The sequence below is a fragment of the Mirounga angustirostris genome, unplaced genomic scaffold (assembly GCF_029215605.1).
Source record: "Mirounga angustirostris isolate CCGP_5_RB_7025 unplaced genomic scaffold, mMirAng1.0.hap1 SCAF_11, whole genome shotgun sequence".
Taxonomy (NCBI): domain Eukaryota; kingdom Metazoa; phylum Chordata; class Mammalia; order Carnivora; family Phocidae; genus Mirounga; species Mirounga angustirostris.
In genome coordinates, this window is record NW_026991719.1 from 15,733,454 (window position 1) to 15,757,344 (window position 23,891).

General features: G+C 44.0%; 1 protein-coding gene across 8 annotated transcripts in view; it reads right to left on the reverse strand.

Annotated features, from left to right (window-relative positions):
- The window catches only part of SH3KBP1 (SH3 domain containing kinase binding protein 1), a 332,304-nt gene that overhangs the window by 83,387 nt on the left and 225,026 nt on the right, over window positions 1–23,891 (reverse strand). For all 8 annotated transcript variants that reach the window (XM_064573856.1, XM_064573852.1, XM_064573854.1 and 5 more), the window contains 2 exons: window positions 16,442–16,517; window positions 1,655–1,749 (listed from right to left, as the gene is read on the reverse strand). In XM_064573856.1, the coding sequence (XP_064429926.1) occupies window positions 1,655–1,749; window positions 16,442–16,517 (171 nt within the window). The remainder of the gene's footprint in view (window positions 1–1,654; window positions 1,750–16,441; window positions 16,518–23,891) is intronic.

A 23,891-nucleotide genomic window follows, 5' to 3' on the forward strand; every position in this document is an offset into this window, starting at 1 on the left:
AGTGCCCCCCTCCCCCACTGCAAAGAATGGGTTATTGCACCCTCTGGTTGCCTTATCATCACAGGGGAAAGCGATCTACCCCTTTCCCTGTAGGACTAAGTATCTGTGCTAATTATCGAAGTATTTATATTATGCTTTATACCTATTTAATAACTTCTTTATTCCGAGTGTTTGGTGAAGGGTATGGCTCAAAATAGGAAACGTGCCGCGCAGAAGCCGCCTGAAAGGAGGCATGGCTTAAGGATGAGGGGAAGGATGGGAAAGAAGGAGAAGAACCGCTTCTGCCTCCTTGGCGGAAAGGAACAAGAAGGGCTGCAGTTTACCCTGCTCTGATTTCCTCCTGCCACGGAAAACACTTACAGAAATATGCTAAAATGAATGTGGGGAGAATAGCTTACAGGTAAGACAATGGGCAAGTTCTTGGCCCCTCAGCAGGTTTGTGAGTAGTCTGCTATTCCAGAAAGGCGTTCTTAGCACTGTTTAGCGTACCACTGTCATATGGATAAGGACCGCACTCTCCCTAAAATAATTTGATCTTTGGCGAGCTGCTTAACCTCTGGGGTCATTAATTCCCTGGCATCTTTGGCCCAGGCTCTTACAACAACTTCTACAATCATTTCTTAAAGATAAGTGTCGCGGACTATAAAGGCAAATCGTACCCATCACTTTATGGACACATGTCGGGGTGGAGGAAGGGGGCAGGCAAACACGGTGATCCCCTCCCTCTCAGTAATGGCCACAGGAGCGAGACCCAGGGCCTACCTCCCCCACCCTAACCCCTGTTCTCTCTCCCCCTTCCCTGCACTCTCCACCCTGCCACTGCTTTCTAGCCCTGCATGAACACAGGCAGCCACGATGATCCCCAAGTCACGCTGGTGCCGAGAGCATCACGCGTTCCCTGCCACTCACTTGGACCTCAGAATAAAGCCACTTACACATCTTAAAGGTGGGTCAGCTTTTCACCGTATTAGACCATCATGAGAATCCTGTATCTCAGACAAAATGCCATATATTCTAGGAATCATTTAAATATCTTCCAACCACCTACTTGGCGAGTACCATTGCATGAAAGCATAAACAGTACACGGTTCAGGCCCTGTTAAGCTGTATCACTTCACACAGATGTTATAGCTCTCTGTATGTTTACAGGACTCTGCCTGTAATGATAATAAAATCATCCAACCTTCTTAGCCCAGACAAGACAAGCAAAATTCTCTCAGGCATACTACCTGTCTTTGATCTGAACAGCACACAGTCTTTACCCGTTTGCTGCCTGGGAGGCATGATCTGCCTTTTTAAAGCCCCTCTTTGGATACCTCATGACACAGCTTTGCAGCCAGGGCTGCTGTGCAGGGCGGACTCTCCAGCCAAGCAGACCGCCTTCTGGGTTAGCCGTCCTGGGATGGAGTTTTCCACCGGGCCATGCCAATCTGCAGCTGGCTCCAAGGCCAAAAGAATCTATTTGGTTTTCAAGTTTGTTCATTCACCTGCATACACTGGGCTTGGCCTGATCAAGGGGAAAGATGCAAGATTCTTCCTTGCAAGTTCAGGAAGTGAAAATCAAGTGTTTCAAGGCCGAAACAAAAGCGTGTATTGTCCAGTAATGCCTCGAAGTGGTTCGCAGTTTTAAAGGCAGGAGGGAACCTTTGCTTACCTTATTGATGAGAGTCACTATATCTCCTTCTTTGATTGTCAATTCATCGTCATTCTGTGCCTCATATGGAAATATTACTTTGCAGTAATCCTTGGCTGTAAGAAGAAAAGAAAACACAACCTTTACAATACTTCATCTAACGGGCTGGCCCAGGAAAAGATGCCCTCTCTCACATTAACTTCAGGGAAAAGCACACTTAACAGATAGGATATAACGACTGCATAAAAGAAAGGGTCACCCTCAGGAAACCACCTAAGATTGCTCATTTGGGGCTCATGCTTATTTATTCTCTTCATTTTTTCCCCCTCACAAATCACGTGATGTCATCAAGTGCCATTGACTGCTTTGTGTCTCTCAGGCGGAAAAGCAAAAAGGTTTCCTTGGTCTCAGATATATATTTTATGTACTCTTTATTTTATATACCATTTTATATACTCTTTGGGTGCATGCATAAGCAGACATAATCTACAAAGAGCAAAAAGCTTAACTTCTGCCCTCTTTGCTTTCTTCCACACATCATTAAATCAGAAACAGGGTATCTGTGTATGTTAAAAGCTGACATGGTACTCAAAACAATAAAAAAGACTCCATTATGGTACATCTCCCGAGACATATATTTGTATGTGAACATGTGTCAACCACAAACAGCCAACAAATACCCACTAAATGTTCTTTATACACATGTGTATACTGGGGAGACAAACTTGTTCAAGTATGTCCCATGGCCTTTCTGTGGGAACCTGCCTATTTAGGTGGGGATGTTCATCAGCAAGGATGTCCATCAAAGAGAGAAAAACACTAAAGCCACTGAAAACCAGTTCAAATGTGCCATCAATTATATGCTTTTGAAAGTCTATCTGATGTGAGGGGCGCCTGGCTGGCTCAGTCAGAAGAGCGTGCGGCTCTTGATCTCGGGGTCGTGAGTTCGAGCCCCCACGTTGGGTGTAGAGATTGCATAAATAAATAAATAAACTTAAAAAAAGAAAGTCTATTTGATGTTAAATCTTCTCTATTTACACAAAAGCACCAGTTTAGAAGAGAGCAAAAACATTTGTCGGGTAGCTGGGAAAGTAAAACTTGGAAAAGTGGGGCTCGATGACTTAGGACAGAAGGTAGAAAGAAAAATTCCAGAGAATTAGTATCTACTGGGACAGGCATTTATTATTCTGCAGCTAAGTCAACAATCCTAATGGCTTTGAATGGCCTTAGATATTTCCCAAGGATCAGGCCAGTTCCTGCAGACAGATCATAACCTAGAGCTATATACACAAGTATCAATTATATTGTCCCTAGTACAATTTATATGACTGAAATGTGGGGGGTTTATTATGGTTAATGTTACATCAATCAAAGAGAGTGCTATATAAAATAAAGGCAATAAAAAGATTTGTAATACAGACACACTGTGGTCTAGGGTCGGTTCAGATATGATGAGAGGGCGGGGAGGAGAGAGGGAGAGGGGTCAGGGAAAGAGAGGGACTCACTTTCTGTGGCAAATGTTTTCGCTTTCTGTCCAAAGGACAGAGTATATCAGTTACATTCCCCATCCTAGTCTTGGAAACCTTCCATCTTAGGTACTCTGGGCCCCTGATGCCTTTTGCTCATTAAGCCACGCTGAGGGGCACTAGTTCTAAATCCCATCAATATTTAATCTGTCTAAAGATTCCTAGGTCCACAGAGTTACTAACGTTTCGTCTCTCTTTAATTAGTAATAGCAAACCTTCCAAATTCTGAATCAGCCAAATATTCTAAAAGGAGGGAAAAAGTAAAGCATCTTTAAATTGGATAATGACAGCTCTTTACCAATTTTCCTATTGACTGTGCTAGTGAAATATGACTATGCAACCTCAAAACTTACAACACTGAAACAAATACAGCATTATTGAAGAACTGCCCTGCAGAGTCCCAGTTTGAAGAATAATTCATTGTATCGAAATCATGGAACTATTTTACAAACAAGGTAAGACACCCGCGGTCAACAAAGGAAAAAACAAGCATTGTTTCTATTCCTTTCCACCAAAAAAGTTCATTAAGTGTGGTAGACATTGGTTCACAGGAGCCATTCCCCATCCTTTTCCCAGTTCATATAATCCTGCTGCAATCGGGTATTACATTTGGGAATAGGGAACCGCCCACAACTGTAGAAATGAATGAGATATGTCTAGGCAAATAACGTTAATCTCACTCCCCTTTGTCGGTGATTGGTTTAGGGGCGGGCATGTGATCTACTTCCAGCCAATGAGATGTGAGAGGAAATCTGCTGGGAGGGGGAAGGAGGCTGTTAGATTTTGTTCCCTGACTAAAAAAAGGGTTGTGAAGAAAATAGTTGCCCCTGCCTTTCTGCTTTTAACACTGTTTCATCCTTGTTGGAACACAGTATAGTGTTCAGCACTGTTGCAGTCATAGTTCAGCCATGAGAGGAAAGCCAGGAAAATCACAGAGGAGGGGACTCTGAGTCTTGACACCATTGAGATGTCTGTCGAATTAACCAACGTCAGGGGGCCTGTCTCTGGATCCCTTGTTACCTGACTCCATAAAACTGTATTGCTTACCACTACTTTATGGCTGCATAGGTATTTATCACTCAAAGCAGAAGGTACCCTGGCATGAAGGAACTCAGTAGAAGAGGACACCTCCAGTTGCCTCCCCTGAAACACTTGACTATAACCTGCCTCCACTCAAAAAGCCTCTTCCTATACATCTGTGTCACTCTCTCTCCCCCATCTCTTCCCTTGCTACCTCAAGAACTGGCCCATAGCAGGGGGTCAATAAATGACTGTGCAATTGACTTGTAACCAACATAGTGAGAAAATATTTATAAAAAAGTACTAGTATGCCTTTAAAATGTTTCAGGGGCCCATTTTGTTTTCTGCTCAGTTTCGCTATTAGTTAAGGAGGGCAAGTGTCCCCCTGCCTTTTTTTTTTTTTAACAGCTTTAATGACATGTAATTTTTATACCAGAAAATTCACTCATTTTAATTGTACAGTATGAATAGTTTTAATAAATGTATATAGTTGTATGACCATCAACATAACCTAGTTTTAAAACATTCCCACCATGTATGCCGTTTTATGTGTGAGGCATTAGACACAGTATTATCCAAAGGCACCAATTTCAGATAAAAGGAGGAGCTATGGGTACCAGTGGCTACTGTCAACTACCATTGGCCATGAAGCAGGTTTTGACATCAGGCTCACCCTTTTTGCATCCCCATAACTTGATGCAGCCCCCACTCAATGTTTCTTGCTCTCCTAGTGATACCTACAACGTGGAGGAAAATTTGAGGGACAGCTAAACAGGAGGAGAGTGTTCTGGGCCAGGAGTCAGGACAGTCAAGACTAGGTTCAATCCTAGCTGGGCTGTCCCGAGCATAAAAATCTGAGGCAACTACAAGATAGCTTTGCACCTCAGTGTCCTCAGGTGTAAAATGAGAGACTGGCCAAGGAGGGATGAGAGGAGAGTTTGGTTAACTTCAGCAGAACACTTTTTAGCAAATTGCAACTTATTCCAAAACTCCAAAATAAAACAACTAAAAACAGAGCTGCTCTGGTTAAATTAGAGAGTGGGGCTGGCCCATCTCCCACCCAGGCCCCCAAAACTATCTCAATGACGCTCTGGAGGCTGCAAAAGACACACTGGACTAGACCTGAGTTCCAGCAACTCTGACATTTCATGGCTCTAGTCACGGGCGCTGTAACTCAGAACACCCCTGATCAAACTTGGCAACCATAGGCTCACATTTTAAGTTATCATGATATATTTGAAATTAAGAATTTGTTTTTACTACTGAGGCATTTGGGTCCTAATTCAGCAGTACTGGAAAATAAAAACATGCCATCAGTTTGGATGTACCAATGGTTTTAAGATACTAAAAAAATAACAAGTGAAAAAATAGATTAACTCTGAGACTAGGATTTTATTTTCATAGTATATGGAACGAAGATGTTTCCTACTTTAATTCAAACATTTATTGAGGCAACACCATGAAAAAACTAATACCTGGGGAAAGGCAAGGGTGAGAGGACGATAAGAAGAAAAGACAAATGCTGGAAGAAGCACAGACTCACTCTGATGGGATATGGCTGTGGTGTTGCAGAAGAAGTCATGATTACATTCAGGAGGGAGTTCACAAAGGAGGAGGCATTTGATATGTCTTGAAAGAAGAATATAATTCCAAATGCTTTCTGAATGTGGGAAGATTAGGAATTTTAAATGGGTAGTAGACAGAGATGGAGAGGAAAGGAATGAAATGAATTTTTGGAGGCAGGCATTTTCCATCTATTCCTCAATTAGATGGATTTTTTTTTTTAAAGATTTTATTTATTTATTTGACAGAGACAGAGATAGCGAGAGCAGGAACACAAGTAGCAGGAGGGGGGGAGGGAGAAGCAGGCTTCCCCCCGAGGAGGGAGCCCGATGTGGGACTCGATCCCAGGACCCTGGGATCATGACCTGAGCCGAAGGCAGACGCTTAACGACTGAGCCACCCAGGCACCCCAATTAGATGGATTTAATTAGTCCAAGATTAAATAGACATGAATGCCCACATGCACATAAAAAAAAGAAAGGCACAACTTACCCAGCAATTGGTCTCTATTTTTTTCAGAAAGATTAAAAAAAAAAAAAAAACTAATGAATTACCCTAAGACTGAAGTCCCAATCAATTCTTGAGCTTTTTTGTCTTTTTTTTTACATTTATGTATTTATTTTCAAGTAATCTCTATACCCAATGTGGGGCTTGAACTCACAACCCTGAGATCAAGAGTCGCATGCTCTTTTGACTGAGCCAGCCAGGCGTCACTTGAGCTTTCTGTCTTAGAGTCCTTTAAGAATCTGATTAAAAAAACAGTGATTCCCTCTTTCCAGAAAAAGGAAAAAAAGACACATTCCAAGGTGCAGAGAAAATGTAGTGTAAGATATCAGAAGGTTCAAGGAGCCTGAGACTTTTGCCTATTTCCAAATCAAGATCCCTATACTAATTACTGATTGGTATTCTAATTTTAAGAAACTTGTTCTAAAAGAATCCAATCAAGAAATGGGCAGAAGACATGAACAGACATTTTTCCAAAGAAGACATCCAAATGGCCAACAGACACATGAAAAAGTGCTCAATATCGCTCGGCATCAGGGAAATCCAAATCAAAACCTCAGTGAGATACCACCTCACACCAGTCAGAATGGCTAAAATTAACAAGTCAGGAAACGACAGATGTTGGCAGGGATGCGGAGAAAGGGGAACCCTCCTACACTGTTGGTGGGAATGCAAGCTGGTGCAGCCACTCTGGAAAACAGTATGGAGGTTCCTCAAAAAGTTGAAAATAGAGCTACCATATGATCCGGCAATTGCACTACTGGGTATTTACCCCAAAGATACAAAAGTAGGGTTCCGAAAGGGTACGTGCACCCCGATGTTTATAGCAGCAATGTCCACAATAGCCAAACTGTGGAAAGAGCCAAGATGTCCATCGACAGATGAATGGCTAAAGAAGATGTGGTATATATATACAATGGAATATGATGCAGCCATCAAAAGGAATGAGATCTTGCCATTTGCAACGACGTGGATGGAACTGGAGGGTATTATGTTGAGCGAAATAAGTCAAACAGAGAAAGACATGTATCATATGATCTCACTGATATGAGGAATTCTTAATCGCAGAAAACAAACTGAGGGTTGCTGGAGTGGGGGGTGGGGTGGGAGGGAGGGGGTGACTGGGTGATAGACACTGGGGAGGGTATGTGCTCTGGTAAGCGCTGTGAATTGTGCAAGACTGTTGAATCTCAGATCTGTACCTCTGAAACAAATAATGCAATATATGTTAAGAAAAAAAAAGAAGAAGAAGGTAGCGGGAGAGGAAGAATGAAGCGGGGGAAATTGGAGGGGTAGATGAACCATGAGAGACGATGGACTCTGAAAAACAAACTGAGGGTTCTAGAGGGGAGGGGGGTGGGAGGATGGGTTAGCCTGGTGGTGGGTATTGAGGAGGGCACATTCTGCATGGAGCACTGGGTGTTATGCACAAACAATGAATCATGGAACACTACATCTAAAACTAATGATGTAATGTATGGGGATTAACATAAGAATAATAATAAAAAAAACTTGTTCTATTAAAACCCCAAGAAGTCCAGTCATGATTCACATACCCCCAACAAAAAACACATTATTTCAATCTCTAAACTTCTACAAATTTACATGAGATTAAAAACAGACCATTTAAGAAATTGAACTCACATGCCCACAGCCCATGACTCCCTTCAGATGGTTTTATAATCTATTCATATAAAAAACAAACAAACAAACTTAAAAAAATACCCTCAGCTTAAAAAAAATAAAGCAGAACAAACAGAATAAACATATCAGCAAGCAGAACACACACACACACACACACACACACACACCAAGGAAATAACATTAAATCCAGGACCTTTTTCTGGACTCTGGACTCAATTTTTAGGACATTGAAGATTAAAATCCCATGTGTCACAGAGTCTGGTAGGAAGCCTTCCAGAACTTCTAGCAGTGGTGGAAAGTACCAGGTCACCCTTAGAATTCTTTTCCTCTGGGACACCAGAACAAAAGTGTCAAGCTCAGTGTTTCTACTTTCACCAACATCAAAACCTAAAGTTCTTTCATTAAAGTGACAAATATTATCTGAGGCACTATGGGTTCATAATCATGTATCCGGAAGCCCTGGGGACAGAATTTTCCAGATTTTAGAAAGGAAATGTATTACATCCATACAACAGATAACATCCTCAGCTGGGGTCTGGGGCTGCACCCAACCATTAAATACATCAAAATTCTGCAGCAAATGGATGATTTGTCCCCCCAAATAGTATAAATGAAGACTCTACATAAATGCATGCTAGTCCAGGACAAGTTTTATCACTCAACAAGTGATAAAACCTTTTAGTTTTCCAGATTTTTGTATTTTGGAAATGCACTAAGGGTATGGACTTGGGTCACATTCTGGGGGAAAGAGACTTAAGTTAAATAAGACTGATACCTGGTTCTCAAGGAGCTTATAACCAAGGAGAAGGAATGAGGCACAGAGCTCTTGACAAGGCAACAGTGAAGGAAGGATAGAGTGATGCCTTCAGTTTAAAGCAGCAGAGGATCATGAATGGGGAATCATTTCCCAAAGGAAAGAGTCAGGCTCCCTTCTTAGAGGAGTAAAATGGCACCGGGCTCTGTACAATGTTCTAGGACTTTGACCAGAGGAGAAGGAGTTGGGGGTTGGTGGGGTTCCCCAACCATTCCTGATGGCAAGAATGATGTGGGGCACCCTTTGCTTCTATGCCTTCCCAGATCCCCTTCTCTGGGGGTTGCCATCAACAGGTCTGAGGTGGGATCAGCGATCCACAAGCACCCCAGTGATTCTCATGAACAGGGAAGCTTAAGGAACAGTCTACATCAGTGGTTCTCACGCATGAGTGGGCATCAGCATCAGATGAAGGACGTGTGAAAACAGAACCCCCGAGGTTCCTGATCCTCGAGAACTGGGCAAAGCCTGGGGATCTGCATCTCTAACAAGTTCCCAGTTGATGCTGCTGGTCCAGGGACCACGCTGTGAGAGCCACCGATCCAGCCAGGAGTATTAGCAAATATTCAATGCAAGAAAGAAACAAAACAATGGTGGGGACCTGGAGGGTGGGCCAGTGTGGTGGCGGTGCCACGGCTGGGCGTGCTGTATGATAGATCTGGACAGAAAATCCAGCCCTGGGTCGGTCTGAGGATCCGGGGCTGGTTGGGGAGGGCTGGAGAGAATCCTAAGCTTGTCATTTGCTCAGTAAATATTAACTAAGCGTCCAGCAGCGGAGATGCAGCAGTGGCCTTGTAAAGCTTACTACAGTCTGCACCAGCAGTTCGCAAATAGGGCTCGTTTGCTCCCCAGGGGACACCAGCAAAGCCTGGAGACATTTGTGGTTGTCACAGCAGGAGGGGGTGGTAACGGTGATTGGCATCAAGTGTATGGAGGCTAAGGATGCTACTAAACATCCTGTAACGGACACAGAACAGTCCCCACAACAAAGAGCGATCTGGTCCAAATATTAATAGTGCCAAGGTGGAAAAACCCTGGTCTACACTCAAATTCAGACAGGGAAACGAAACACAGGCACACGTCCCTATGTTGTCAACTCAAGCCCAATGCCTGCCTCCATGAAAAAGCTGTCGGCGACCCCAAATCACAACGACTGCCTCTAGTCCTAGGTGCTGTTGCGAATTTGACGTTCAAATTATTTCACAACTATGAATTATGGCACTTTTTAATCTCTCGCTTTAAAAGGAGGAATTTAAAAAAAAGAAAAAGAAAAAGAAAAAAAATCGGACAAGCAAAGCCTTTCTGTCTTCTAGCCCAGAGCTCACCACGGCTCCTCTTGGTGGCACTTTCTCCTGCTCAGGTGGTGGGAGGCTCTGGGTCTTTGGGAGAAAGGAAATCCACAAGGATAACACAAAGGGAGTTAGCTTGTATCCTCCAAGAGGACTGTACTTGAAAACCAGGTCTTCAGCAGCATAGGCAGCCTGGGCACCCTCCCAGGGAGACCCCCACTGGGAATCGGGACAGCAGGTATCTGCGCTGGAGGCACATGACGCGACCCTGGGACGCTGAGCCTGAGCGCGTTAGGACACATCAAGTGTGGGCGGCTCTACAGCACCGACTAGGACACTGGTTTCAAACTGGACGTACCCAAATAGGAGATTTACGGGAGACAAGTGAACAAAAACACCTGCACTGAAAAGGTAGCATAAAAGAGCTCCCAGGTAAGGCTGGGGGAAAAAAAAACCAACATAAGGAAATCGACCCCTTTTTCTGCTATTTAAACATGTGGTGCGAAAGCAAAAATTAGCTCAGAATGAGAGAGTAAAAATCTGCATAGCCATTCATCACGCCAGCGTACCAAACGCAGACACAGACAGCTGCAACGTGAATGGGAAATAGGATTTCTCCCAAGCACACAGTGCAGCTGGAAAGGGTCCTAACACCCTCTTCTCCGAGCACTACTGCTTTCTTACTCCCAGAGAAAGTTGGTCCTCTAAAACCACAGACTATCAGAAATTTTGCTTTTGTTTATATCATATCAGTCAGAATGAAATGTTCCACTCGGGGCGCCTGGGTGGCTCAGTTGGTTAAGCAACTGCCTTCGGCTCAGGTCATGATCCTGGAGTCCCGGGATTGAGTCCCGCATCGGGCTCCCTGCTCGGCGGGGAGTCTGCTTCTCCCTCTGATCCTCCCCCTCTCATGCTTTCTGTCTCCCATTCTCTCTCAGATAAAGAAATAAAATCTTTAAAAAAAAAAAAAGAAATGTTCCACTCTTTTTTTTTTTAATTTTTTTTAAATGTTTTATTTATTTATTCATGAGAGTCAGAGAGAGAGAGAGAGAGAGGCAGAGGCAGAGGGAGAAACAGGCTCCCCACCCAGCAGGGAGCCCGATGCGGGACTCGATCCAGGACCCCGGGATCATGACCTGAGCCAAAGGCAGACGCTCAACCATCTGAGCCACCCAGGCGCCCTCTTTTTTTTTTTTTTTTTAAGATTTTATTTCTGTATGTATTTGAGAGAGAGAGCAAGAGCACATGAGCGGGGTTGGAGGGCAGAGGGAGAGGGAGAAGCAGGCCTCCCTCTGAGCAGGGAGCCCGATGCGGGGCTCGATCCCAGGACCCTGAGATCATGACGTGAGTCGAAGGCAGACGCTTAACTGACTGAGCCCCCCAGGTGCCCCTGAAATGTTCCACTCTTGACTGAGGGAATGAAGTCACTGTGACACAGAAAAGCAGCCTTGATACCCCACGCAAGTGCAGAGCCTCACTTAAAGAGTTCTGAACACAGCCCTGCATACTTATTTTAACTCAGTGGTTCCCAAAGAAACGACCTGGGTGCACCTCCCAGTACAGACCAGATATTGACCCCTTTCAGCACAGCCCCGCGTTGCTTGGAGCCTAGCAAAATACTGCTTCATTTACATTTCACTGCATTCCTCCTCCAAACTGGTAACTACTGTTTTTTATTTGGTGCGATGGTGCTGCACAGATTCTCCTATGCAGTCTCCCCCGTGCAATGAGCTAATAAACCTTTGTGGGGGCAAGGGTCTGTCTTGGTGCTCTTGGGCTGATTCGTCTGGAGCAGGGACTAGAAAGAACAAAGGGTCTGTCAAGCCCCGTGGAACACCAGCAACCACTGCTAATCTCTCAGAAACCCCAAATAAGCTCCAGGGTCCTATGTGAACTAATGTGTTTTTTTCCAACTGGTGACTGTGAACTTGAGAAAGGGGACCCATGGCCTCTATGCCGATTTTACAAGACTCTGTCCAATATAGAGCCTCGTTAAATTGTAAGTCGTTTCTAATTCTCCACGTGCTCAACCATGAGTCCATGGCACCTTTCTGGGCTGTATGGGGGGGATATCGAGTAGAACACATAGCCCCTACCTCGAGGGACCAAGGATCGCCACAAGCCACCCTTTGTCACCACCCCAGGGGACAACTCCTAAGAAGGGAGTCAATGAACAAAGTGCCCAGAAAGGTGGTACAAATGTCCAGGGATGGAGTGAGGGGAGGTCAGGCAGGGAGGGCAGGTTTAGCCTTTGCCCCACGGTCATCATTTATTCCAAAGCCTGACCTGCCTTTGTTCAAATTTTATCAAGGATTATCTTTTTCCTAACCCTCCTGCTCAACTGGTCCTCCGAATCTCCAAGACTGAACTGTTTGTTCAGAAAGATGCTAAATAGCCATTTCTCCGGGCTCTTTTTCTATCCCACAGAGGCCACAGATCTGCATCAACTGTAGTAAGAGTCGGGGAAATTCCAGATGTGGCGAGCTGGAGGAGTCTCAGGGTACTTCATTTATGAATATTTAGACAGTTTCCCTCTTGTTATGAAAATCATGGCAATCTGTTCCCAGCATGCGTTTCAGATGAGTTTCAATATCATAAAAACTTTACTGGGGGAGGGGAGAGGATGTTAGTTGTTTAAATAAATCCTGATCAGCTGAGTTTCACTTTCCCTCAGAAAAGACCAATCTACATGAACATTTTTTGAATCATCATAACTTAATCCTTCAGCTTGCTGAGGACAGAGATGTGAGGAAGGGACTTCTCTCCTCTGAACTGCCAGGTAGTTGTTGTTAGAGATCTGTCTTCTACCCAGAAGCCCTGCTCCCAAGCTCAGGGTCATTTCTAATAGTTAGCCAGCACTCTGTGTCCTTCCACCTGAACATGGGAGTTGCATCAAAATCTGAAAGCAGCAAAATGTTCCCGCTGCAGGGGCTTTTTAGTGTACCTAGGTGCTTTGTGGAAATCAAGGGAGAACAAATACCCCAGAATTTGCTCTTGACAATGAAAACCAGAAAATACGTTGGGTGATATTAACTGCAGAAATTCTTGCTCTGGGTCCATGAAAAACATCTGTCAATAAACATCCTTCAAGCCTTCGCTGACAGTGAGAATTCTCCTTCTGACCTGCTACCCACTTACACGCATACTTACACCTACACCGATGACATCTCATATTCCTACTGAACTGTTCCCATCTGCCTTCTGCCCCTCCCATCTGGCTGCTCAGCTCTTTGAACGCAGAAACCTTTTACTCTGAATCATAAAGCTTTTGGAATTGAATCAGAGGATGAAGATGCTGAGAGCAACCTCAGGGGTTTTCTCTAGCACAACCCTCTGACTTCAAAGGCAACATAGACAATGAAGAGCAAGGCCAGAGAAATAAAATTACTGGCCCAAGGTCACACACCTAGCGAATAACACAGCTGGTCCTGGAATCCGCACTGCCGACTCTTAGCCCAAACACACCACCCAGCCTCTGTAAAAACACTCGTCAGTAACAACCCATCCCCTCACCGTGAAGCTTCCAGAGAGCCAGGTGGATGGACATAATTAATAGATACTTGTAGGACTGAACAAGGCTTGGGTTAGAGCCAGGATCCTCCCACATGCTTGAAGGAGCTGAATATTCGGATCTGTGTTAATACCTAGGCCCAGGAAGCCCATCTTAGATCCCAGAATTACTCTCAAACTACACTGCCCAATATGGTGGCCACTAGGCACATGTGGCTACTGAGCATCTGAAATGTGGCTGTTTCACATTAGATGTGCCATGCTTATTATAAAATACACGCTGCATTGTGAAGACTCATATAAATAAAGAATAAAAATACCTCACTTAGCAATTTTATACAGGTTAAATGTTGAAAAGATAACATTGGGGATATATTGAGTTAAATAAAATATACTTAAATTAGTAAGTTCACTTGTTTCTTTTTCAAAAACATGGCTACTAGATAATGTAAAATCATGTATGTGGCTCACATAATATTTCTATTAGCCAGCACTCCTCTAACACACAGCTATCTACCTCCCCCAGCCCAACTAATCTTTCCAGAAAGACTCAAATCTCCTGTGTGCAGACATTACAGAGGGCGAAAAGAAAGCATCAAGGACATGATCTTATCCTAGGGCTAGTTCTTGAGACCCAAGGATTAGTCACTAAGCAGGCCTCGCAGACTGTCCTGCTTTGTGCCATACCCGTACAAGTGACCCTCGGGTCCCTACTGCTCAGCCTCCCCCAAAAGCAACCCACAAGTCACCCAAGGTCCTATTTCCTCTGGATAGAAGTGAACAATCTACAGGGAATTTCGACTTTACTTCTATGGGAACTCTTGTTTTGACTTTACTTCTAATGGAAACTCCACGAAGAAAAACTCAGTCTCTCGGATTACTATTTCTGCAAACCATCAGGTTGGTAAAGACCACTGGTTGTCACATGTCATGAGGACAGCCTGTCCTGGGGACCATATTCCAATCACCTTTGAGGCTTGATGGGTCTTCTCCTTTTCATTTTCCTGCCTATTCCCCATTCTGGCTGTCCAAGCAACTTTGCAAATAACAGTGATCATTTATAACCTTGTTAATAGCCATAACTACAGAATAAGTAGTTGAATGGAAGGAAGGGCAGGCCACTGTCCAACAAAAGAAATGTTTGCATAAACGATTTAACGTTTAATTCTTCAAAATTCCTTAGTGCCCAAAGGCAGGTTTAGTGTGATAAGCCTATAACCTGCATGAATAAATATGGGGCCAGTTTCTCCTTAGGAACATGCAAGAGCCTCAAACAGTGGTTCTGAAGTTGTGGGCCCTAAACCAGGAGCAGCAGAGGCACCCGGGAATTCCTTAGAAAAGCACATTTTCAGGTCTCACCCCAGACCCAGTGATTCAGAAATTCTGGAGGTGGGACCCAGCAATGTGGGGGGTAGGGCCCAGCTCTCCAGGTGATGGTGAAGCACACTCGAGTGTAAGAACCACGGGGCTAGAGCCTCAGGCGAGGGGGCTTTCTGCCTAGTATCGGGAGTCTGACTGCACCATTAACAGACGGAAGGCATGTAGATCTCATCTGGACCCTAAGCATTAAGGGAGAGCTCTGGCATCTGCATCTGTACCATCCATGAACTTATTTATCAAAGCCACCATTTTTGGCTTGGCAAGCCCCACAAACTCATTGTCTGAAGTCTAAGGCAGTCTCACTCACATGCTCTTGAAACGACCTGTTTTGCCGTGCAAAAGGAGCTTCTGGTATATCATTTTGCAATTAAAAGAATAAAGCTATGCTTTGCTCTTAGATGAATCATAATTATATATGTGTGATTTATGTTCTCTCAATCTTTGGCTTTCCAAACTAGATTAGTAGTCTGTCCACATTATCCTCATAAGAAAATCTGAGGCTGAAAAGAAAAAAAAAAACAAAACATAAAATCTGTAGAAGGAATTGAAGTAATTGTTTCTGACCAGAGCCTGCCCAGAACACCCTAGTTACTGGAAGGATAAAGAAAGGAATTGGAGGCTTGTCAGGTTAAGAACTACAAATTCAGGATGCCCAGGTACATTTGCATTTCAGATAAACAACAAATAGTGCATGGGACTTACTTGTAACCAAAAAATTATTCACTGTTTATCCGAAATGTCAATGTACCTGGACATCCTGTATTTTAACTGGCAACAATCTAGAGTAGGGAATACTGCCCTTTGGGAAGGTTGTGGGGAGACAGCTATCCTCAAACCCTTAAAGAGCTGTCAGAAGAAAAATGGGCTAATACCAATATAGACTCGGAGACTAAAATTCGTGAGTAAAAGTTATAGGAAGAGCATATGCGGCTCAATGGAAGAAAGACATCTGTACGTAGAGAGATTGCAGCCGAGAGGCATGGAGAAAGCCGTCAGGAAGGCAGGGTTTGGGAGTGCTGGCTGAGGGCGGAGGCTTAAAACAGGGCCTCCCGGGCCTGAAGGCCTGTGAATCCCCAAACTGTTGAGATGCCATTCTCCAGAATCTTTCTGCCTTCCAAACTATGCAAAGTGCTTGGGTTTACATGGATAAGTCCTGGCTCTGCACATGGGCAAGATACAGGTGGCAGGAAAGAGCCACGTTCCAGAAAGGAGAAAAAAAAAAAAAACGCAGGAGTTCTGAACCTACCTTGTGCCCACCCACCGGCAGGACCTCGTGAAACACATTTGGGGTTTTTTTGTGATGCGTTTTAAAAAGCCATTAAGGTGAAGGGGGTTAAAGAGTACACTAATCATGATGTGCCCCGAGTAATGTATAGAATTGTGGAATCACTATATTGTTCACCTGAAACTAATACAACACCGTATGTTAACTACCCTGAAACTTAAAATAAAAAAAGTGAAATAGCCACTGAGATTATGTGAGGATTTTTCAAAGGCATTTCAATGACGAGAAAACCCTTAACTGCTTCCAAGTGTAAAATGGAGATATAAGGAAACTCACCCTTTGTCCTGCTGTCCATTTCTGGTTTTGACGGGTCTGGAGTTGCTGTAGCTGGAGGTAACTTCTTTCCAATACTCTGAGGAGGAAAGAGATCATTTTACTTAAAGAGATGATTCTCTCCATTAAGCAAAGAAATAAAATCAATTCATGATGGCGAAATGCTCCCAACTGCTTTCAAAAAACCACACACTTAAGTTCTCGCCGTTCTGTCTAGTGGGTGCGGTTCTCTGACGGGCCGGACCCTCGCTGACAAACAAGTGGGAGAACCAGGTGGGAAGGGCTTTATCCTTGGAGGCACTCAGTGCCTTTTACTCCCATTCTTCCCTGATGTCCTTATTAAAAGGTGGATTACTTTCAGCAGACTAGACAGGCACATTTCCTCTCACGCTGTGAGAAGCTGACTACCTCTGTGGAGGCAGAGCGCCTGGCCTAGAGGAGGGGCTCACAAGTGTCTGCAGAGTCGGAGAATGGGAGTAAGAGGGAAAGAACAAAAAGACAGAAAGAGAAGAAGTCAAACTTTCACTCTTTGCAGATGATATGATACTTTATGTGGAAAACCCCAAAGACTCCACCCCAAAACTGCTAGAACTCATACAGAAATTCAGTAAAGTGGCAGGATATAAAATCAATGCACAGAAGTCAGTGGCATTCCTATACACCAACAACAAGACAGAAGAAAGAGAAATTAAGGAGTCGATCCCATTTACAATTGCACCCAAAACCATAAGATACCTAGGAATAAATCTAACCAAAGAGATAAAGGATCTGTACTCAGAAAACTATAAAATACTCATGAAAGAAATTGAGGAAGACACAAAGAAATGGAAAAACGTTCCATGCTCATGGATTGGAAGAACAAATATTGTGAAGATGTCAATGCTACCTAGAGCAATCTACAGATTCAATGCAATCCCCATCAAAATACCATCCACTTTTTTCAAAGAAATGGAACAAATAATGCTAAAATTTGTATGGAACCAGAAAAGACCCCGCATAGCCAGAGGAATGTTGAAAAAGAAAAGCAAAGCTGGCAGCATCACAATTCCGGACTTCCAGCTCTATTACAAAGCTGTCATCATCAAGACAGTATGGTACTGGCACAAAAACAGACACATAGATCAATGGAACAGAATAGAGAGCCCAGAAATGGACCCTCAACTCTATGGTCAACTCATCTTTGACAAAGCAGGAAAGAATGTCCAATGGAAAAAAGACAGTCTCTTCAACAAATGGTGTTGGGAAAATTGGATAGCCACATGCAGAAGAATGAAACTGGACCATTTCCTTACACCACACACAAAAATAGACTCTAAATGGTTGAAAGACCTCAATGTGAGACAGGAGTCCATCAAAATCCTAAAGGAGAACACAGGCAGCAACCTCTTTGACCTCAGCCGAAGCAACTTCTTCCTAGAAACATCACCAAAGGCAAGGGAAGCAAGGGCAAAAATGAACTATTGGGACTTCATCAAGATAAAAAGTCTTTTGCAAAGCAACGGAAACAGTCAACAAAACCAAAAGACAACCGACAGAATGGGAGAAGATATTTGCAAATGACATATCAGATAAAGGGCTAGTACCCAAAATCTATAAAGAACTCATCAAACTCAACACCCAAAGAACAAAGAATCCAATCAAGAAATGGGCAGAAGACATGAACAGACATTTTTCCAAAGAAGACATCCAAATGGCCAACAGACACATGAAAAAGTGCTCAATATCGCTCAGCATCAGGGAAATCCAAATCAAAACCTCAGTGAGATACCACCTCACACCAGTCAGAATGGCTAAAATTAACAAGTCAGGAAACGACAGATGTTGGCGGGGATGCGGAGAAAGGGAAACCCTCCTACACTGTTGGTGGGAAGGCAAGCTGGTGCAGCCACTCTGGAAAACAGTATGGAGGTTCCTCAAAAAGTTGAAAATAGAGCTACCATAGGATCCAGCACTTGCACTACTGGGTATTTACCCCAAAGATACAAATGTAGGGATCTGAAGGGGTACATGCACCCCGATGTTTATAGCAGCAATGTCCACAATAGCCAAACTGTGGAAAGAGCCAAGATGTCCATCGACAGATGAATGGCTAAAGAAGATGTGGTATATATATACAATGGAATATGATGCAGCCATCAAAAGGAATGAGATCTTGCCATTTGCAACGACGTGGATGGAACTGGAGGGTATTATGTTGAGCGAAATAAGTCAAACAGAGAAAGACATGTATCATATGACCTCACTGATATGAGGAATTCTTAATTGCAGGAAACAAACTGAGGGTTGCTGGAGTGGGGGGTGGGGTGGGAGGGAGGGGGTATGTGCTCTGGTAAGCGCTGTGAATTGTGCAAGACTGTTGAATCTCAGATCTGTACCTCTGAAACAAATAATGCAATATATGTTAAGAAAAAAAAAAAAGAAGAAGAAGGTAGCAGGAGGGGAAGAATGAAGGGGGGGGAAATCGGAGGGGTAGATGAACCACGAGAGACGATGGACTCTGAAAAACAAACTGAGGGTTCTAGAGGGGAGGGGGGTGGGAGGATGGGTTAGCCTGGTGGTGGGTATTGAGGAGGGCACATTCTGCATGGAGCACTGGGTGTTATGCACAAACAATGAATCATGGAAGAGTACATCTAAAACTAATGATGTATGGGGATTAACATAAGAATAAAAAAAAAAAGACAGAAAGAAGGAAAGGATAAAGGGATGGAGGGCCAGCAGGACAGGTGGACAGGCAAGCGGAAGGCTAGGCAGAAGCCAGAGTGTCCAGGGCAACAGTGCCTTACCGCATCCCCCAGCCATCGAAAAGCCAACCTGGCGTGCAGGGTATGAGCAAACACGCCCACGTCCCTGAGGGCAGCTCTATGTGCCCCAGAGGCGGAACACGGAGGGCCCGCAGCCCTCTTCCCACCAGCCTTTTAGCCTTCCGGGGCTTTGAGAGAGGCCCGGTGTCACAGATCCTAGGTGTTTATTCACTAGCCAAAAAAAAAAAAAAAGATGCATTTATTCGGAGTTTATTCTCTTTCCTTCATTCAAAGCTAATTCTATTATCATTTATTATTTATGAACAATCCACAGAAAAGACTCATATTGTCTCCGACTAAAGATGCTCCTGAAAACACAGGCGACTCAGAGGCTCAAAGTATCAAAAAGGAAAAACCAGACAGCAAACAAAATGATGGTTCCAAAGGTGAGGTCTCTTCCCACTCTCCTCTTTTGCCACCGCATTTGTGTGATCCTGCTTAATGCCGAAGAAACTGTCTTTGGATACCAGGGAAACAGCTGTCGAAACCAAGTAGCTGGGGGACTCAAGCTCCCCAGCAATGAACGGTTTCCTTAGTGAGAATTCCAGCCACTGGGAAAACCAAACATATCTGCCCCTCGAACACACGAAGAGGAATGAACTGCATAATTCAAAAACCGGCCCAGTGGAATGTTGCTTCGAATAAAACTAATTCACCACAGTTTTTAACTTGAAAAGTTCTTCATGCCTCAAATGTTGAAACTAACATTAAATATGAATAAATCACAGAAAGAGGATAAGACAAATCAAATCCTCAGCCCTTCATGAATTTTTAAAAACATTTGTGACAGAAAGCTTCTACATTTTACACAGTGACATTTTTATTTAGTACCACAGGGCCTTCTAAATTGGATAAAAAATGAAATCCAAAATATCATGCTGCCCCTCAACTGCTGCTAAGTACTCAAACTAATAATATTTTGTGGTTCCAAGGAAGCATCAAGGAGGAAAAAAGGGTGTTGTTATTCGGCCATAAGGTCAAATTTGACGAAAAAGAGTCCTAAGAATTATCTTGAAAAATCACGGAGTGCCGGTAAAAGTAGACACTATCAAAAGTGTCATTCACATTCCTGTTCACATTTCCAGCGGTGTCCCCCTCTATCTCTATTCTTCCCTTATGGACCGACTGGAACAAAGCACCACTGTCATTAACTCATTAGGAAGAAGAAAAGCAAAACCATTAACACTTGAGTGATTACTGACAGTGGAGAGAGGAAGTCAGGAAAATACAGAAGGAAACACTGCTCAATCCTGACTTGGGTTCCTTTCTGGGTCAAAAGGAGGCTTCCCGTGGTTTGGGCTTTAAACCAAATGCCTTCCTTTAGGGAAACCTTCACCGGTTGTGTGTTCTTACAACTCCCCCTTATTTAGTCACAAAAGGAAGCACTGCCCACGGTCTCTGATGCCCTGGCTTACAGGACAGTGCAAGCTAAGAGACATCAAGAAAAGCCACCAGTTAAGTCCACTTACTTCTATACAGAAAGACACGTGAACGCAGAGCTTACTCTGTCCTTTTTTCTCACTATTTCAGAAAATACAGCATACAGGCCTCTGTGTGGATCCCAGCAACAGGGGTGATGGTGAGGCTGATAATGTGCTCATCTGCCAGGGGTGCTAGACTTAAACTCCTTTCTTCTTCTGGGGCCATGATTGAAGGTCAAGAGTAAGGCGAGTTCCTCCCCTCTCAGCCTGGTCCCGCAGGCGTCCCAGAGATGGGAATCGTTCAGCTGTTTCACTCATCTCCAGGACCTAGGCCTAGAGAAGGATGGCTCCCAGACGGCACTGGTATCACTGGGAACTTGCTAGTAAAGCAAATTCCCGGGCCCCACCCTAGACTTTCTCAATCAGAAAGTCTGGGGATGGTGCCTGGCAGTCTGTCTGAACACACCCTCCAGGGGATGCTGATGCACGCTCACGATTGAGAAGCACTGACCTACGTGTGGGAGGGATTCCATTAGCACTTGGCCAAGTATATTTCTTGGATTAACAACACAGGTGCCTATTCTCATACCTAGACAAATCATAAACCATCTTTTTCACTCTTCTTCCTCTTCTCGCTCTCCTTCCAGTAGGCTTTGATGCCTTCTACCTTCTCTGCCCTCAGCTGGCATAACAATTTGTCATTCCTACTAAATCAGTCAGCTCACAAAGGAACGAGAGTTTGGTGAAGCTGACCCAGGGACAGTATCACTGAGGGGGGGAATAATGGGGATCCCAGGTGGCTATGAGATCCTTCACCAAAGGAGTCCTGAGAGGATGGATGGGTGAAGGCACAGATGGACGAATGGACAGAAAGATGGCTTTGTATCAACAATGGAAGGCCATCCCTAGCCTCAGACTACCCTGACGGCCAAGTGGGCAGAGCTGCATAACTGTACTAACCTTCAGGGAGGGCCAAATCCTGAGGCTCCTTCAGAGTGTTTTCCTCTATGGGCATGTTAGGTGGGACATCTCTTCATTGTAGGAAACTGTCTCACACACTAAACGACATTTGGCAACCTTTATTCCTGCCCACCAATAGCCTGCAGTGCCCTTCCATCGGTGCATCCACCCCAAATGTCCCACACCTTTCTAAACACCCCATTCGAGAACCCCGTCCCCTGCCCTTCCTCTAAATACAAGAACAAAGAAAAGGGGCAATGAAATACTGCTTTCTCACCAGGCTTTCAGCTTCCCCTACACCTCTGAAAACATCTTTGGCCACTGGGCTAAAAGTGAACAGAACCCCAACTTTCAAAGGGCAATGCCTAGCTCCAGTACACACAGAGGTCATACATAATTGGAAGCCAAGCCTAAGTGGACAGAAAAATCAGGGAATCCCATCCGAACATCTCTCATCCACCCTGCAGGCAGTGAAGAAGGATGTTAGGCTTCCAGCAGCTGTGGAAGAAGATTCAGGATCTCTACTCATTGCTTCCTCAGCAGGGTTCCGAGATCTTGCCCTCTTGAGAAGATGGCTTATCCAGGACAAGGACTGGCCATGCACTTGGGGGCTGAGTTGACTCTGCTCAGGTCACAGCTCTTTCACTCCTAAGAGATGGGCAACAGGCCCATTTTACCATCTGCCTTGTGAAGCTTCACTCGCCAGCTCTACTCCACAGCTCAGCCCAGCATTTCCTCTTCTCTGTGCTGTGGCCTAAAGACTTCTTAATACCCACATCTATGCTACTCTGCTCTGCTTGTCCCCCAACTCTGAAGCTGCTGCTGGGTCTGGGAGTAGGTGTATATATGGATGGCTATATAGAGGTGAAAGCTCTACAAATAGACAATTATTGATTGCTACTGATATCTATCTACCATTGCTATTGATCTACTTCAACATACAGTCATCACTAGGCTGCCGTCAAGTTTTGTCTCTCCTACCACACCCTAATCTCCATTTTAAAAATGACTTTTAAAAATAAATAATTCAAAAAATTCATTCCTTTGAATATTTAAGACCAGAAGTGTCTCTCCTATTGGCTTTCTTGACAAAAGTACTAAATAAAGTTTCTGGAGGTTTTGCATACAGTAGGAGCATCATATATACTCCTAGCTCTACAAGACCTGGTTATACAGCATCAGGAAAGATAACCCCCATATGATTTCAGTTACTGGAGCAAGTAATTTTTTTTTCCCTTTTCTGTGCCAAAATGAAGAAACTAATGCTTGTAGGAAAGACAATCCCTGGATTTGAGCCCAGTGGAATCCAGTTCCCTAATGACTAATATATCTGTTTCTCTTTGTGACTGCTGGAGCATGAGACCAGGGTCCTGCTCAAATCAAGTCACTCCTGTGACTTCATTCTAATTCAGATGCAAACTCCTTGAGTGTGTAAATTTTCTAATTACAGGACAATGTTAAGGAGAGTTTAAGTCCCATCTCTGAAAGTCTCCTCTCCAAGAACACCACACATAACTCTTAATCACAAAGGCAACCAGGTTCAGTGGATGGGGGGTGGGAAGAGAGAAAGAGAGAGCTCCCTATATTCCAGCGGCCAGTGAAGCCTTTCTGTTGGTAGACCAGGCTTTCAGATACCCATTCTAGAAGAGGGTGATCTTCGGAGAAGCTATAAGTAGACATTACTCAAGTGCTCACAGAAAGCCAAATACAAGAGATGACTTTTCCAACAGCTGGTAAAATATAAGATAAAGGATGGCTCTTTCTAGGCATTCCCTTTACTGCACTCCTGTCTAACAGTATTCCTTCCCTTTCTGCTCAATACAGATTTATTAAGTGCCTGTTTGATGCGAGGCAGGGAAGCAGACAAAAAGGCAGGATGATGCCACACATCATCGCAAACATTGAAATAGCAATTCATTGGGTTTTCCGGAGTGCTGTGTTGAGAAGCATCCAGCCATTGGGCATGGTCATCCCAAATGTTAGTCATGTACAGGATATGGAGAGATATAGGCGACAGGAGAAAAGACAAAACAGTATGTATATATAACCATATCCATACCCTTTTAGCTTTCATTTGCCATCAGAACTCAGAAGGATACACAAACTATTAAAACGCACTGTAAACTTTTAATATTTCTTTTTACACACTCCTTTCACGAACACCTATAATTGATGGTATTATGAAAAGTCTTCTTGGTGCACAGCAGGGAGCGGTAGAAGCAGAGCCCAAGCCCAGGGGTCAGCTTGTGTCCGAGCCAGAAGAGAAAA